The 18,139-nt window shown below is 33.8% G+C and overlaps 3 protein-coding genes across 3 annotated transcripts; 1 reads left to right on the top strand and 2 right to left on the bottom strand.

The window, feature by feature from the left end:
* Nucleotides 1–281: 281 nt before the first annotated feature.
* Nucleotides 282–1,552, bottom strand: LOC137929787 (protein obstructor-E-like). The gene is made up of 6 exons (XM_068772892.1): nt 1,448–1,552; nt 1,262–1,368; nt 1,029–1,149; nt 732–932; nt 581–650; nt 282–498 (listed from the first exon to the last, which is right to left on the bottom strand). Exons 1-6 carry the CDS (start codon nt 1,488–1,490, stop codon nt 357–359), a joined length of 684 nt encoding a protein of 227 aa, XP_068628993.1. The 5' UTR covers nt 1,491–1,552; the 3' UTR covers nt 282–356.
* Nucleotides 1,553–4,922: 3,370 nt separating this feature from the next.
* Nucleotides 4,923–6,174, top strand: LOC137929586 (protein obstructor-E-like). The gene is made up of 6 exons (XM_068772609.1): nt 4,923–5,011; nt 5,089–5,195; nt 5,303–5,423; nt 5,511–5,711; nt 5,793–5,862; nt 5,945–6,174. The coding sequence occupies exons 1-6, from the start codon at nt 4,969–4,971 to the stop codon at nt 6,084–6,086; spliced, it is 684 nt and encodes a 227-aa protein (XP_068628710.1). The 5' UTR covers nt 4,923–4,968; the 3' UTR covers nt 6,087–6,174.
* A 621-nt stretch (nt 6,175–6,795) lies between these two features.
* Nucleotides 6,796–16,118, bottom strand: LOC137929413 (uncharacterized). Its single transcript, XM_068772345.1, has 6 exons — nt 15,943–16,118; nt 13,689–14,074; nt 13,361–13,481; nt 10,831–11,025; nt 9,112–9,187; nt 6,796–7,322 (listed from the first exon to the last, which is right to left on the bottom strand). The coding sequence occupies exons 1-6, from the start codon at nt 15,983–15,985 to the stop codon at nt 6,941–6,943; spliced, it is 1,203 nt and encodes a 400-aa protein (XP_068628446.1). The 5' UTR covers nt 15,986–16,118; the 3' UTR covers nt 6,796–6,940.
* Nucleotides 16,119–18,139: the final 2,021 nt, after the last annotated feature.

Below are 18,139 nucleotides of genomic sequence, written 5' to 3'. Positions count from 1 at the left end.
ATAATAGTGGTTTTACTCTAATAAAAAATAGCGCCAATTTTTTTAGTGTAACGAAATTTAATACCGTTGATTGTTAATAATCTTATTAACGCTTGTCGCTTTCGGTTTTCGTGAAAAATTGAGACCATAAATTATTACCTTTTAAAGTAAATTTATTAATTTTATTATGCAAGTTGTTAGGTTTCTTTATATTTTATTCAAATTCAAGTATGTTCAAGGCAGTAGAGATTTTTTTGTTTACTCGTTGTCCATGTTTGAAAGATAAATGAATAAATTCAATATTTTTGATAATACTTTTGTTTTAATAAAAAATTTCAATAAATAAGTATTTAAAAAATTAAGAATTGTGCAATAAATTATTGTCCCTCCTTGCAATTGACGCGAGTGGCGTCAACGCAGCGGTTGACTTCAGGGTCGAAGGCGAAGCCGCGGTCGCAGACCAGCAGGCGCGCCACGTTCTCCATGCACGAGAAGAAGTAGCTGCAGCTGCCCTTGATGCTGCGGACAGCGAAGACGCGTTAATGACAGTTTTACCAGTAACACAACCCCAAGTGTAATTCGCATACAAGGCGATATTTACCTGAAGTTCACGACGTACGCCTTGCCGAACTCGTCGTAGGTCGCTGGGGGACACTTGAATCCGAGGAATTCTAGAACAAGAAATCTTCCAATTTATTATCCGCTAATGGCTTGTACTATTGATTAAGTGGTAAAGGAGAATGAGCACGCACCCTCAGCGTTGCAACTGGGCACTAGGTCGGGCCAGTCGCAGCGGCCGGACTCGGGGTTGAAGGCCAGGCCCATCGCGCACTCCATTTCGAAAGCTTTGCCCTCCACGCACATGCGGTACTTGCCGCAGTCGGAGCGGCTCGCCAAGGGCGACGCGAAGAAGCCGTATTGGTGCTTGCACTCCTGCGACGATATGGCGCGCTCTGTCGGAGATAACACAATAAGACAATGGCAGTTCGATATGCAGCTACAAGTGACGTGTGAAGTGTGGAGACGTGAGATGTGCAAGGATCACGTACGCGGCGCATCGTTGCCTTCGCACTGCGCGTCGGACGGGTACGCGCACGGGTAGGCGGGCCACTCCACGTCGCGCACGAAGTACAGACCGTCCGGGCAGCTCTTGTATGTCGCCTTGTAAGCCTGGAAGAGATTATTTATCCTGTATTTAATATAACACATCGACGTACAAGTTGTGTTCAATTTTCCTTACATCTGTAAGGTACAAAAATCTATGTAAACCGTGTGTACTTACGTTACATTCTATGTAGGAATCGCAGCTGCCCTGTATTTTGTAGTAAGTGTTGTATTCCCTGCAGACCTCGTCACCAACAGCTCCATTGAGCTGAATCTCTCCGGCGCCTTGAAAGAAAGTAATATTCAGATGATTTTTTATATCAAAGAATATAAAACACTGTGTTTAATAAATTTAATCACTTACAGGAAACTGCGAACAAAGCAGCAAAGAAAATAACGGAAACCATTTTTGTTAGTGACCTCTTTGCTGTCTCTGAAAGCAACTTGAATAATGATAGATATGTAATACTTCGTGTATTATTTATACCGATCCATTAATTAGTTTTAATGTAATGATATTCACGTAACGGTCCTAAAATCTATTGAACAATTAGAAAGCATTATCATTTTAAGTAATATCATTAATACTACTTACTCGTGTGACGTAATAATTGCAATTTATTCTACTGAGAAGAACAGTTGGAATAACTCAACAGGACTATAATAAAAAAAACTTTTCCTTTAAATTACATTTTTGTAACCTGCAAAGATGTGCTATCTTCGATAAAGACATTTACAGTATAGTAATCCGTAGTATGGGTACGGATAGCCCTCTGGTAAAGATTGAAGTTTCAGTGCGATTACAGATTTCAGGTTCAGTTCCTAACATACAATCTAATTCACAATTTTTTGCAAATTACGAGTATACATGACGCGACACATATGCTACTGCTCACAAACAAACACATATTCAGAGGATGTGCAACAGCGTCCTTTGCATGCCATAATACCGCACAGTGCCAACCCGCCTGCCAAGCGTGGTAATTATGGTATATTTCCCAATGGGAATCCAGGCTGGAACTATGAATCCGTAGCACACAAACATTCTTTGAGTTTTTTTTAATCATAGGTACTTTTGACTTTAAATTGGGTCCGATTGTAAAAGGTTTTACACTACTACGGATAATGTAAATAAAGAACAATTAATTATTCAATGAAATCGCACAAAATACAAAATACGTTTTCGCTATTGGTTTTTATATTGCATATACACTTTCTTCTTTCGTTTACTAGGAAACAGTAAAAGGTAGAAGAAATAAAAGCTGTAATATTTTTTTATGAGCATATGATATTTTTTCTTATACCCATGAGAAGTAACGGTCAATATTTTAATTTATGTAATTTTTTCTCTTAAAAATACGTTACGACCAAAATTATAATAACCGTACATCTTTTGTTTTATTAAAAAATAAAATAAAATGTAACATTATCATTTCCCGTGACTCCCCGATTGTTTTGTGTTAAATATATATTAGATAATCTGTACACGAATCTTTACCCTCCATCATACAATCAATATTGACAACATTGTGTGAATTATTCTTTTATACTTTTATACAAATATAAGATAGAATACGTATAGTCGATCTAAAAATATCAACATAAAGTATAACTTTAAGTTTTTGAATAATAAAATTTTACTATAATATTACAAAAATTCATCATGATAATTTCAGCCGAGAGACGTCCACAGCTGGACATTGGACTCCACCAAAAATTTCGAAGAGTACCGGTAGAAAGCCACCTGCATATAACGTCTCACTACTCGCAGATAAACTCAGCTCGGTCGTTTTTGCCATTAAAAAAAGTTAGACAATTAACAGACATTTCATACGGCTTGAGTTGTTTATTTTAGTTATTTCCATAGCATTTTGTTTTATTGTGTTTTGTTATGGGACAGCGGCCATCTTTTCTTTGCGCTATGTGGCCTGCCACTTTAACTTCCCACTCTTTTCTGTATCGATCTCGTAGAGAAATTACGAGTATAGCTGTCTCCATAATTGTTACCGTTGTATTATATTACCTGCATAATATTGAATTGTGTAAACTAAGGTATTATATTAAACGTTATGTTAATGGACGCCATTGTATTTGACCCTGGAACGGGCTATCCAAAATAACAGAAAAAATAAAATCTTCTAATGAAGTTACATGAGTTCATTCCTCACACCGCGCAAAGTCATTGTCCACTAAGAGAGTTTGATCGGGACCCCATATACAGAGTAACATGTGGTAAGAAGCAGAGTATCTTGAACATGCAGACAATAGATATTCTCCAGGGAACTCCGAAACCAAAAAAGTAAAACATATAGTTTTTATTTCAGGCGTGGAAAGACCTTTTTGTACTCTTTCTGGAGAGAGCAAGGACGGGTTATGAAGAATTTGCTGAGGCTAAATTGCAATGTTCCTATTTCATTGCTGTACGGCAGCGCGACAGGATTGCTTGAATATATGTAAGTACACACAAGGCCATGTCTATTGATATTGTCGCAAAAAATCAAAGACGTAGCGACTTACCCAGATTGCTTTGCAAATACGACAAAAATCAGCGAATGTTTTAGCTTTGAATGGAATAGGTCTCATAACTGTATAATTAAACAACGATTTTAAGATTTTCACAAGTTGAGTGTAAGTAAGAAATAAACTATGGGTCGCAGGTAACTAGAGTAAGTAGAGTTGCGATTGTAGGTCGCGGGTTTGACTCCCAGGATACAGACTTATATATAATTGACGCTATATGCATTAATTATATCGGATTTCGTGAGCAGTGCATAAACAAGTTTTTCATGATGGGCACCAACCAACCAGCGTTTTCTGTGTACAATTCCACACTGCGTTGGCCAAATCGCCTATTAAGCGTGGCGATTATGGTATATCCTCCTATAGATACCATTGAGGAAGGCCTAAGCCTTGCAGTAGACGTCTATGGGCCAAAAACAAACCAGTGATTTTTCATAGTTTTTAATTACCTCAAATGTATGCTAGTAAAAATCATTTTTAATCCGCTAGGTTCTCGAGTGGTGACCACGTGTCAGAATATCCGGTGTGGTTAGGCTCCTTCCAGGGGTATAGGCAACATAATCAAGGTTGCGGGAAATGCGGTGGGGCGTCTATGGGCTTACATGGTTGAATGAATTATAAACGTGGTTTACGTTGCTTACATAAAATATAAATGAAATGAGTTTTTTCGCTGTGGTAAAAAAAAACATGTGACACCGCCTAAGGGTTAACTGGTAAAGAATGCCTTCGGCATTGAGTTCGCCGTTATACATAATATGTATAAAAAGTGTTTTAAATAAAATATAACATAAAAACACGGTTTTGTTTTGAGTAAAATGTGGCTCATTTGTTTTTCTATATAACTTGAATAATATTGTATAGTCATGTGTTTGGATCATATTGTGTAAGCGTATGTAAAGAAAACATAGCGATAGACAGTAAAGCTTTTTTCATATCCTTAATTATTTTTACATTTATTAACAACCATATATCCCTCGCGCATATAATTGATACAGTAAACTTTAAGTTTCCCTTTTTTTGGTAATATTTAATTTATTTATTTTCCTCATATTTAGTCTACATTACTAAAATTATTTAAAAGCTTTACTTTTATCGTTATTTTTTTAAATAATGGTAAATTATGTTTCTGTGTTTTTTGAACATAAAAATGATTAAAAATTTAGCATCTTGAACACGTTCTAAATAGATATTGCAATAGCTTACCCACTAATAGATAAGTTATAATTGTAGTGACAGTTATAATTATAATTAATCTCTCATTAGTTTATTACACCTAATCAATTTGTTGAGTATAAAATGGGCACTGAAATTAATTCAATTATCACTTTCCATCTTTCTTTCAAAGAAAGCAGGTCACTAACGAAAATGGTTTCCTTCATTTATTTTGCTGCTTTGTTCGCAGTTTCCTGTGAGTAATTAAATTTTAAACACAGTATTTTATATTCTTCGATATAAAAAATCACCGAAATATTACTTTCTTTCAAGGCGCCGGAGAGATTCAGCTCAATGGAGCCGTTGGTGACGAGGTCTGCAGGGAATACAACACTTACTACAAAATACAGGGCAGCTGCGATTCCTACATAGAATGCAACGTAAGTACACACGGCTTACTCAGATTTTTGTAGCTCACAGATGAAAATTGAACACAACGTGAACGTTGGTGTGTTATATTTAATACTGGATAAATAATCGCTTCCAGGCTTACAAGGCGACATACAAGAGCTGCCCGGACGGACTGTACTTCGTGCGCGACGTGGAGTGGCCCGCCTACCCGTGCGCGTACCCGTCCGACGCGCAGTGCGAAGGCAACGACGCGCCGCGTACGTGACCCTTGCACATCTCACGTCTCCTGCGCACTTGTAGCTGCATATCGAACTGCCATTGTCTTATTGTGTTATCTCCGACAGAGCGCGCCATATCGTCGCAGGAGTGCAAGCACCAATACGGCTTCTTCGCGTCGCCCTTGGCGAGCCGCTCCGACTGCGGAAAGTACCGCATGTGCGTGGAGGGCAAAGCTTTTGAAATGGAGTGCGCGATGGGCCTGGCCTTCAACCCCGAGTCCGGCCGCTGCGACTGGCCCGACCTAGTGCCCAGCTGCAACGCTGAGGGTGCGTGCTCATTCTCCTTTACCACTTACTCAATAGTACAAGCCATTAGCGGATAATAAATTGGAAGATTTCTTGTTTTAGAATTCCTCGGATTCAAGTGTCCCCCAGCGACCTACGACGAGTTCGGCAAGGCGTACGTCGTGAACTTCAGGTAAATATCGTATTGTATGTGAGCTACACTTGTGGTTGTGATATTGGTAACACTGTCATTAACGCGTCTTTGCCGTCCGCAGCATCAAGGGCAGCTGCAGCTACTTCTTCTCGTGTATGGAGAACGTGGCGCGCCTGCTGGTCTGCGACCGCGGTTTCGCCTTCGACCCTGAGGTCAACCGCTGCGTTGACGCCACCCGCGTCAATTGCAAGGAGGGACAATAATTTATTATACAATTTTCAATGAATTTAAATGTAATATTTATTTATTAAAAATGTTTACGTCAAGTATTAAATTTTTATGTATCAAAAATTTGCTTTTTATTGATCGTTAAAATAGACGAATTGTTCTTTGATTTTAAATATCCTCAGTAGTCAAAATAAAACGTACTACACCATTAAACATTTTTAGCAATCAAAATAACGATTCTTTAATAGTATTATTAATCTCTGTTAAAACAAAAGAATTTCCTACAATGTCCAAAGAGTTTTACGTAAACAATAAGTATCGAAACGTATGGTAAGTTAAACCTTCATGATATAATATATGATAAATACTGTTATTATATGTCAGAAATAGGATCACATCCGAATACGTATCTTCTAATTGTTCTACACAAACCATGTTATTTATTCAAAAGAATTCGCGCTATTCAAAAATACCATCATGCTAATACGTGAGCTCAACATGACCCATCAGTTTTTGCTATGTGTATTTTATTAGGTCCTAAAAAGTAGGTAGCGCCTTATATCACCACGGTTTCGAAAGTTACATCTTATGTTAAAAGTACAATTTAAATCATTTGGACTGTGCGATCACATTAAAAAGTTTCATTGTAAATCAGATCCAAAATCAAAAACGTTTACACTGCCTATCTTTTTTGACAGTGAATTAAAGTGGGAAACTGGATTAAATTTAATAAATACATTAAAATAGAATCAATAAACAATTTATTTAACAATAACTAATATAATCGTACATTATACATATTCATTATGTATCATTACACTTTAGATCGTATATACATTGGACTAAATTGTAACGTGAGTTGGATGAACTCCGATCTAGTTATCTAAACTTAAAAATTTTCCTCGACTTCTGACGGCTCGTACGCTGTGGGTGAAACGTACTCTCCGTATAGCTCCGGAGTGACTGTGCTGAAAAGCCTTTCATACTTGGCGGGTGTGGATTCATATCTTTCATAGCGTGGCGGGATTGTGCTGATGATCGGTTGACCATTCAGCCACTTCTGATTGAGTAATTCCTCAGCGGCCTGCCGTTTCAGTTCAGCGGCTCTTGATTCTGCAGCGACTGTCCGCAGTTCAATTGGGCAAGCCTCAATCTCGTCAGCGGATACACAAGATGCTGTGACTTCGTCGTAGGCCGAATGACCACCGCAAGTTAAACTACGGGGCTTACCATCGATGCAAAGGAAATACCTCTGACAGTCTAATGGTGACCTGAAAATTAAAGCAATAAAAACAATTAATACTTGTACTTGCATCGTACGCTTATAACAGTTTTTCAGAGGATTGTGTCCCTCAGAGTGGCTGAAACTAGATCTTGAACAAGTTAATTAACAGCGGTTTATCATTCGACGTTAATGATATTTGAATACATAGTATACACTGTATATTGTTTTACCAAAGTATGATTATAGTTATAAAAGTTTTAAAGTTGAGTATAAATAATGTATTTATACTCAACTTTAAAACTTTTTGTTTGCTATCTTTTAAAGTATGTGCACCGTATACATAGAATCAATTATTTAAAATACAATAATTAAAGTAATGATAATATAGTATGAAAGTGCGTATTCAAAATTCGGATCACTATATTTTAAAAATAATTATTGTATGTTATTATTATGTATACTAATAGCAACCAGTATAAAGGAGTCAGTCTTGAAACTAACAGTTTTTAGACTGATCCCTTTATAATGGTTTATTCAAAATATAATAGATATAAAAGCTTTAAAACTTTTTACTGACAAACGAATTATAAATTCAAATAAATTATAAATTCAATCATTTAAAACTTTCACACCTATAATAAATCGCCTTGTATATTGAGTTTTAGTTTATCGTAAGAAAAACAAAAAGATAAAAGGTATTATTATTTGTAATATTTTGCGATAAACCAATAAATTTTTCGCATAACCAGTTTGCCTCTAATATAGTATTTAATTTTTGATAATAATATTACATAATAAATTATATTTAAGGATTCAAATGCGCACACATTTTAATCATAAATTTAAATAAATTAATGAAGTCCAAGATCGACATAATTGATTTTTACATAAATTGATCTTCATGGTTAAGTATTAAATATGCTATTAATTTTTCCTACTAATTTTTTTTACTACCAATTTACCTTAGGACCTACTTTTGAATTAAGATTTCCACATTGTAACAAATAAACATTTGTCACAAGCTGTAATGTGTGATGGGCTCCTTACATGATGCAAAATACCGGAATCTTATGCAAACATACAGCCCCTGGTATTTCTAACAGCGTGGTTACATAACCACAAGGTCGATTCTCATCCGTTGACATTTAGCGACGACTTGACACCGTCGCCAGTTGGGCAACCAGTTCTTATTGTTCAATAACATCGTTTTAATCAGCACCGAACATTTTGCGATGTTAATTACGGCATTTACATGCGTAAAATTTTGACACTGGTGTTATAATGTTTAAATAATCTTTTAGTACAGTAAATATATACAAAATGTATTTCCGGAAATCGGACGTATTTAAATACTGTAATTTTAAATCATTGGCATTTCGTAGTATAAACTAATGATTATTCGTAAAGATTATTAAATTTTTATGATAGATATATGCGCACATCTTAACCCTCAATCATCTTTCCTTGACATTTTAATTTACACATTTATTAAAATGTAAATATTTTGCTTTGTTAATAATGAACATCTTATCTTGTTTTACGCTTTGACGTAGTAATTATTTTGAGATGCAATTTTTTTTTTTTAATAAACTACGTAACGTTTGTTGTGTAAATCAATGAAAACCGCTACAACCTAAGTGTACGTTATTTTTTATTCAAATTTGGTAGTTGTTATAAACGAAGTCGATAAATTCTTCGTAAACAAATATTGTACAAGTATGACACTGTAATACATACAACGTTGTATGAGGCAAGTACTTTTGACTATTTTGAAATCTTTGACTCTAACATCTTATATTTATGATACTGACATTATGTTGACTTCACTAGCTTACCTGTAAAATCTGAATCCAGCAGGGGGTCCCAGTTCCTTTGTTTCTGGTACAACAGGACACTTGAATCCGAGGAATGCTGAAAAGATATAAATGTTTAGAAAAGAAAACTGACGAATTCTAGATTTGTGTTTTAAACCTTCCTATCTAGTTTATTCATCCTACGACGTTTTTGGAACAGTGAAACATTTTATGCATATATCTCTTTGGACGTTATTGATCCCCTGCTTTGTTTACAGTGGAATAACAGAAATTAATAGAAATTGTACCAATTTATACAAAGTTTACATAAAAATGAATTGCTATGCCATGGTTACGCCTTAAAAAGAATTTTCCGATTTCATTTATAATTTTTGTAAAAAAACAATTAACAAAACTGGCCAGAAACAAAAATACAGATTTTCGTTTGTGGTATATTTAATAAGTAAAATAATCACTCTGATGTACGCAGTTTAATTATTTTTTTTATACAGGAACGCGACAGGCCAATAACGTCAGGCAGTAAAAGTCTGTCGATACAAGTATTCTAATTAAACATATTTAAATTACTTAAAATACATGGCTTTGATGGTTTCTAAAGCAACCTACTCCGAGAATAGTCGCAAAAAAGGCAGTCGGATATTTTGTGATTTGTTTCATATATATATACTAGCTGATCCCGTAAACGTTGTTTTGCAAAAAAATTAAAGGGTTGATCGTAGAGGGGTGAAAATTTAGGGTTGTATGTATTTTTAATGCCACATTATAAAAAAATAAAAACCAAAAATTTCTTCACAAAACTAAAAAAAAGTTCAAGGGTGAACAACCCTTATCACTTAGGGGTATGGAAAAAAGATAGTAGCCGTCTCAGACCTACTGAATACGCATATAAAATTTGATAAAAATCGGTCAAGCCGTTTCGGAGGAGTACGATAACTAACGTTGTGACATGGAAATTTTATATATTAGATATACCGTAGTAAGAGCAATTCATTTCGAGCCTGTTATATCACTTGAAAAATCTTTTACACTACTGTAGGGATTATTTTACTAGTCTTTGTTTGATGAACAACTTAATATTTAACTAAAGTTTGAATGATCATTCATAAAGTAGGGTGAGAGCTCCAGTTTTACTCTAAGACTCTCCTAATGTCCTGGGCCATAGCAACCAATTCCGAAATTTTAGTAAAGTGCTACAGTCATCGTTGTGTTTCATTCTATGATAGAAAAACTTGACACTTTCATTGCTTTCGTAACGAATGAGTATTTCGAATATTTCTGCACGAGTATTCTTCAATATATCAATCCCAATAACCACAGATATCTACGTGTAATGGTAAAATTCACCACATATGTATATTAAACGTAATATGTGTTCACGTCTAGACCGAGATCAAATATCAAACATTGAAATTATTCGAGTTTTAAATTATAATTCTCCAATCTATTTTTACATACGACAGTAAGAACTCTACGCATTTGAATAATAGAGTTTTTCAAACCAAATAGATTAAAACTAATAGGTCAGTAGGATGTTATTTGTATTGAGCAGAAAGTTTTTTTTTTATGTAAATTTTAAATGTCATAGTGTGAATCCGGGTTATTTTAAATAAATACTTTTTAATTAATGTATTTAATTTCGCGATTTGATGTGACCGTATAGTTTATGGGGACTGCTTTAACGGCCTTATTAATAAATCGATAAAATTTGAATATTACGCATTAAAAATTTAAAGATTTTACCTTCGACATCGCAGTCGGCTACCTGGTCGGGCCACTCGCACCTGTACGTTTCTGAGCTAAATGCTAGACCTTCTGGACAGGTGAAGTCGAAGCCAACGCCGTTAACACAGTTTCGGAAGCTGCTGCAATTCTTTGCATCTCCGATCTTGAAGTAGCCGAACTGATGAGGACAGTCCTCCGTTGGTTGTGCGGGCTCTGTAATGTTTTATCAATTGTTTGTTAAAAAGTTCCTTTTTGACGCAAAAGAATATTATATTCTTTTCTTTTCAAATTTCGGAGAAGTAACCTGATCTTCATCACCGTATCGGCCGATGGACGCTTATTGCAAGACATAGGCCTCTCCTAAAAATTGCCAAGACGGCAGTCCTTGCGTTACTCAGTTCATACCGCCGGTCCACCTAGAGAGAGGTGTACTCGTGCCACCGGTTTCTGGTCGACACTTGTAAACTTTTCGACTCCAATAGCCTTCGGTTGAACGAGTGAGGTGCTCTTCCTACTGCCACTTTAAACGAGCATTTCTCTAACGAGAAATTGTAAAAGCTTAGTCGGAGATCTTAGTTTTCTCCATTTTTCCTTTTGCATATCTCCTTATTCCTAATTAGAGCTCGAAGTTTCGCTGCGAGCTTTATCCCTCTCCATTGCTCTCTGGGTGACCTTGAGCTTTCTTATAGGGCTTTACTAATAGTTTTTTTTTAAGTTTTATTGTCATCACTAACAAAATTCTTGTAATTACCACAAACTTAAAATACAAAATAATTTGCAAATTATGCAATTGGCCGCTTGAATTATTTCAGGAAAGAATGAACGTTATTGTAAGAAATAAGTAAATAATATTAGCCAAATATGAAACTGAGTCCTCTTCTAACTTGTTGTGTGAGACATTTTTTATCATGCTTTATAATTCATAAGACTTTAAAGTTTATTTTCAAGAACAAAGGCTGAATAGTCCAGAACTTCGCAAGATGAAGTGCCAACGGACATGCAACTTAACGCACAGAATAGATGGCTACTGGAGTTTTAAGGTTCTGGTTTAGAGACCACGGACCAGGAAGCGCAGCGTAAAACGTCCACCCACAAGGTTGATAGACGACCTTGTTAAGGTTGTCGGAAGATGCTGGATGTAAGCCATGTGAAACTGGTCCTGTTGGAAATGTCTGGGGTAGTCCATGTCCAACAGTAGGCGTCTGAAGGTTGAAATCAAGATGATTTGATGGATTTTCAAAACAAGTACTGCATTTGTAAATACTGTACTATGGAGTCTGTGAATTCCGTCTGTGAAATACATTCTTTATGCATTTTTTGTGAAGGAGACTGTGCATTTTGAATAAAAGGATGATACATGAGAATTACACAAATACTACTCGTGTACATTACGGTGTGAAAATCGATACTATAATACTACTAATGTTATTGAAGAAACCATGTAACTACTGCGCTAATCGAACCATCGATGTGTATGTATGATAGTTATGCAAATGTCTATCGTATAAATTATTTCACATAGTAATTAATTTAAAACACGATGTATGCCAATGAAAAATATTTAATCGTTTTGTATTTTAATTTTTTAAACACGTTTCGTATTCTTAATTCTAAAACATTAAAAAATAACTTAATGAGGATGCAGGCTTTAGAACGTATAATCAAATTGTACTTCTTGGAACACGAAACTCGAGATATTATTTTTTTGTTTTAATTCGTGTTTAGGTTCGTGATCATAGCACTATGTATTGGTTTTTTATTTCATTAAATATTCACCACTAAGCGTCTATCTATTCACAACATCTATTTAGTTATTTTTAAAATAATATTTTATTTCTCTTTTAGCTGCATAGTCAGGAATAATGAACTGTTAATTATTTGCAAAATAAAAAGACCAGAATATCGCAGCCGATACATTATCGGAATTCAAATGTTTCTATTTTGTTTATAAGAACTTTATGTTTTTAGATGGTCTATGGTTTATCTCAATTGTCCCTTACATAAGTTTTACGTGGACAAGGTAGTTTAACTAATTAGTCTTGAATATAATCATGTAATCATTGTCACAGTAACTTACAAAATACCATTTTGGTGTTATTTCTTTATATAATAAAATGTACTGTTAATCGAAGAATATTATGAGAAATTAAAACAATTAATCTCAAAAAAAATAGATAAAACGTAAACATAATTAATCCTAATATTCATTAAAATATAGCAAAGAGCTAAGTTGACTCGTATTACTTGAATACTATGATTTTATCTTATAAATATTGGAACGTTTAGTCTAAACAGTGAGACCACGATTATTGAAAGAATTTCAACGTGAGAACCACAACTGTTATTTTAATTCCGTGTACAAAACTATCTGTTGTTATAAATGCAGTCGTGTAAAACAAATAATCATTTTTATAAATATTATTACATTATTATGTTATTATTCGATGTTCACGCATTAGCCGGGTATTTTTAAGAAAATTAATGTGATCATTATGAAATATTATGAAAAATATTGTCATCAGATAAATGTTAAATTATCTATACTTACGGAGTGATGAACGTGCTAGACAGGGCACATCATTGGGATACTGGCAAGGGTACACGTTGAATCTGACATTAGGGTTGAAGCGAAGACCATCAGGGCAGAGTTTTTCTTCTGCTGTACCGTTCTAAGAAAATAATAAAACTAAAGTTTGACATGTTTTTGTCAAATGTTAATTTTTAAATAAATTAGGATGTATTTTTTAAAAAATAGCGACCTTTGGAGTAATCCCCAAAAGCTAAAATCAGGGCTTCAAAGAGAAAAACTATCTACATATGTTTTTAGTATGATATTATGAAATGAAGAAAATTAAGGAGATGTATAGAAACCTTACCAAGCATTCGATGTATCTGTCACAGCTTCCGGATACTGGGTATCGTTCATTTTTCTCAAGACATTTAAAGTTTGATGGCCTTGGCGCTGATTGTGACTCGTATTGGTCAGGCGACGCTTGTACGTAAGGTTGCGAAAGTCCACTATTTACAATACTACTATCGGTTACGCCGGTTATGACCTCACTGTCTTCGTCATAGTTTCTACCAGCGGCATCATATTTAGCTTCGTTTACGTCTTCTAGATTTGATTTGCTGCCAGCACCTTCATCTGTATTACTAACTTCGCTAAAACTTGCATCTCCGCGTGCCGGGTCGGGAATGTTATCGAAGCTTTCTTCAAGGGCTACTCTCTGTTCTTCTTCATTCGTAAGTTGAGCATTTACTGCTGCAAAGATATTTAGTTACATTAGATTGACTTTCTGTGATCATTATTATAAACGATTTTTTGAAGCTTTATATTATAAAGTTTATTTTACACAAACATCAAAAAATTACCATAAAATTGCATAACTATAATGTCAGTTAAACGAAAGAGAAAGCTGCGGGAATCATTGTGCAAGACTAAGGATTAAATAATGTTTACCGTTTAAACAGCGTCAGTACTTCAAGGACTGTTGTTATTTATTTCGAGCTTTTTCGTTTCAGTACTTGTTAAAGTTTTAAGGAAAATAATCTTTATTACTACTGAACTTGTGAAGTTGCAGTAACAATAATATTAACGCGAAACTTGTAAAGTTATGTAATGAATTTGAACAAGCAATATTTAGGATAATTTCTATTTCAATTGATGTACAATGAACAAATTGTCATCTATTTAATCTGAATATTTATATGGGAACACAACTTGCTGAAGAATATGTATTAAGAATAATTCACTTATCTGAGTTGATAGAAAAATATGTACGATGTAAGTTGCTAATAACATATTTTTAAAAAATTCACGTTAACGTAAAAATGCTCTCTAAACGTTATAAAATTGTGATTAATAAAATCCTAAAATCACGGCTTAATATATGTTAATTATATATGAATCAGGCATGTATTTTTTGCGTTAATTTTATAATTTTTATGTTTTAAGTATTATTTTAACTCGCAAAAATCTATTTCAAGCCCCCTTTGGGAGTTTTTTTTATTAATAACAAAAATATTTCTCTTCTTAACATTTTTATTATTATTAAATATTTTTTCCAATATCAATAATAAATCCTGTCCTATTATAAATCTTTGAGCAGTGGAAACTCATACGTCTAAGAATATGATGATAGTATTAGAAATCTTATTTCAAATTTTGATTGCACTATTTTGCATTATTATACATATCGACGGTAAACGTACATACAAAGAAGGAAAGAATTATGTGTTTAATATTTGGAAACTAATAAAATCATATTTCGATGGTTATAAGAAGAAATTATGTACTATTTAGTTTTTTACTTTTCTTTTCTCTGCTTTTTATACTCTATTAAACATTTTAACATGTATACTCAATTTAACTTTAATAGCAATGCTATACGAACGCGGTAATATAAATATATTGATTTAATAATATTGAATCGAGCGATGTTTATCTAAAAATAAATGTTAAAGATTGCGGCCATTACGTGTTTATGCAGATTTTACATCTGTCTTTTAGAATTCAAGGTTGTTTAACAAAAACATTTTTATTTTTGAATTAAATTTAAAATAGAATTTAAGTTTTTAAGTAAATATGGTTTGATGTAAAATTAATAAGTACATAACTATAAATAAATCCTGATGTTTATTAACAGATACCTAATTTTGAACGCATAATTTGAAATACTATTCAGGGATATGAATTACATATTCTTTTTTATGTATTATCTGATATTATTCAAATTATATAAACCGCAATTTATTTTTGTTGCCTTCACATGACGTTTAATTCGCCTAATTACAATGTCAATTATTTAATAAAGCTATTGTTTACAAATATCGCGTGTACTCAGTTTGTTTAAAAAATTATTTATGCTGTCTTAACTTCTTAATCTTCCTGTTAAGTTAAGTAACAATTTTAACTAGCGTATTATTTCTAAAACAGTTAAAGAATAAAAGTTTAATAAGAAATTCAAGTATTTAATTGAACATTCATGATATTCTATTATTTATTTTTTAAATTCAATAGGTGTTGTATTTTAAAAATAATACAACATTTTCTGAAGAAATAAACTATCAAAAAGGCTGGCAAACATAGTAACACTGTTGTTTGGGATAAAGTTCAGTCGCTTTACTTACCCGCTGCGCAGACGCAAAAAAATATCACAAAGGCGGTCTTCATCTCGACCACTCGGCTCACACGTTCGCGATGAGCTTCGAACTGGCTATGAATGGCGTCTCAATGGACTCAAGAAGATGCGACCTTGGGGACAGACCGACTTATTGTGAAACCTGGTCTCATCATTGGCCACACCCGATTACATCAGTCGCTAACACTTAAAGTTATATATTTACGATACATGAAGGAAAATGTAAGAAAAAAAGGGGGAATTAATTCGATGAATAACGTCATTATACAAATTAATTTATTATTCATTTACTCAATTCATTAGTTCGCGGTGATCCGGTTACAAATGACATTGAATATTATAATCAGTTCCTGGCAAAATTTGAGCACCATCTTCGCAAATGAGGCTCCAACTCGTATGTTAATATTGTAATTTTTTTCTTAAATTAACTTTTAAGTATCATATCAGCTTAGTGGTTAAAGATTGCGATTAACGATCGTAAATCATAGGTTTGTGACCCGGGTGGCACTTATTCTGTATTGTGTATACATATTGTCATTGCTAAAAAAGAATTTTTTGAATTATCATGTATGGTTATGGCCTGTGTACTTTCGTAAAATTTTCATGTTTTTTAATCAAATAAAATATTGAAAACTTAAAGTAAACTTAGTTTGTAGAAAGTCCCTAAATTTTATCATAGAAACATTTGTAGTTGAAAATAGAAATTCCTAAGGTGCATGCACCACATGTTTATCTGAAGTAATTGGAGTCCCATTGTAATCTCAAAATTACGTTAGTAACACAGGAAATATTAAAAATTTAAAGTAGGTAAAATAGTAAAATTGTTAAACATTATTATAATGTATTAAGTATACAGTGCGTCTCCATACATCTAATACGTTCGTGAAACTCTTTAACGAAATACCATGGAGACGAATTAAAAAATGTCAGGTACGAGGAAATGGAAGAGAAAGGAGAATGACAGGAGCAAGAAAGGAGGCAGAAGAACCAATGGAAGAGTAACGACCATGATACCTGACCTGTCGAAGAAAATAGATCTCCAAAAGTGGAGAAAGACATGTTTTAAGATCAAGAAAGGTGGAGCTTATTTATAACACAGTGTTATCCGACAGTTGGGAAGCGACGTCAAAAGCGACAACAATGTGCTAGAATGATGAGCTAGAACTAACTGAGCGATAGTAAAAGAGTTGCTCAAGATAGGAAACAATGGAAGCTTAAGGATGAGGCATTTGCCAATAGGCGCATTGAGAGACACTAACAGCTGGAATATATCTTATGACACATTTTATTAGTCACTAAAGCCACCAATTAATTTGCAAGACTAAATAAATAGCGGAATAAATCAGATAAGTCTAAATATAAATAAAATATAAGAAATTAAATGAATTTCAAAATGACGTAACTCATAAATTACAACACTGCTGTTAGACTATGGCAGTTGAGTTGGTAAAATACATACATATAATTCATAGTTACAAATGCAATCGTTAGTAATTGTAATTAAATTGTAAAATAATTGGCTGTGTAAGCGACTACTGTGCGAATTGAATTTCGACACAATGTAAAATAACATCAAGTTTAAGATTAATGTAATGAAATTAATATAAATTTTTAATGTATCCGATCATAAAAACCTAACTTTTCAGAATTCCATACATTCACCCACTTTGCGAGTTCTGAATTCATCGCGTTTAAGGAGGCCTCTTTATAGTTGTCGTCATTATCAATTCAGCCGTTGGATGTCCACCCGTGGACATAGCAACCCCCTCCCCCATATACATATCCAATAGGCTTGGTATGAAACGGCCGGCATTCAGAGTCGTCAAATAACCTCAAGACGTCGGCCCTCCTTGTCCATGGACCGTTTTTAATTATCTTACTAACGCTGCTTCGGAAGGCCGTTTCGTGAATATTTTTTATCGAAATTCAGTATAAAAGTATGTACCGTATCACTAACGATTATTAGAATATAATTTTCTTGAATATATTTATGAATGTTAAAATGATAACGCAATATATTTTTTTTATTTACATCTTCTACTCTTGCTGTTACTGACAATAAATCGTAAATATCTAAAGACTACTAGATATATTTTAAAGTTAAGTTTGACAGTAGAATCTTAAGAGAAAGGAGATATTTTAAAATGTAACGAAAATGTTTTATTATGGGGTACCAGAACGAAAAT

This window comes from Battus philenor, unplaced genomic scaffold, assembly GCF_028537555.1.
Source record: "Battus philenor isolate CCGP_79_NKW_IND1 unplaced genomic scaffold, ilBatPhil1.0.hap1 SCAF_5, whole genome shotgun sequence".
Lineage (NCBI taxonomy): Eukaryota > Metazoa > Arthropoda > Insecta > Lepidoptera > Papilionidae > Battus > Battus philenor.
This window is presented reverse-complemented; position numbering and strand designations above follow the sequence as displayed.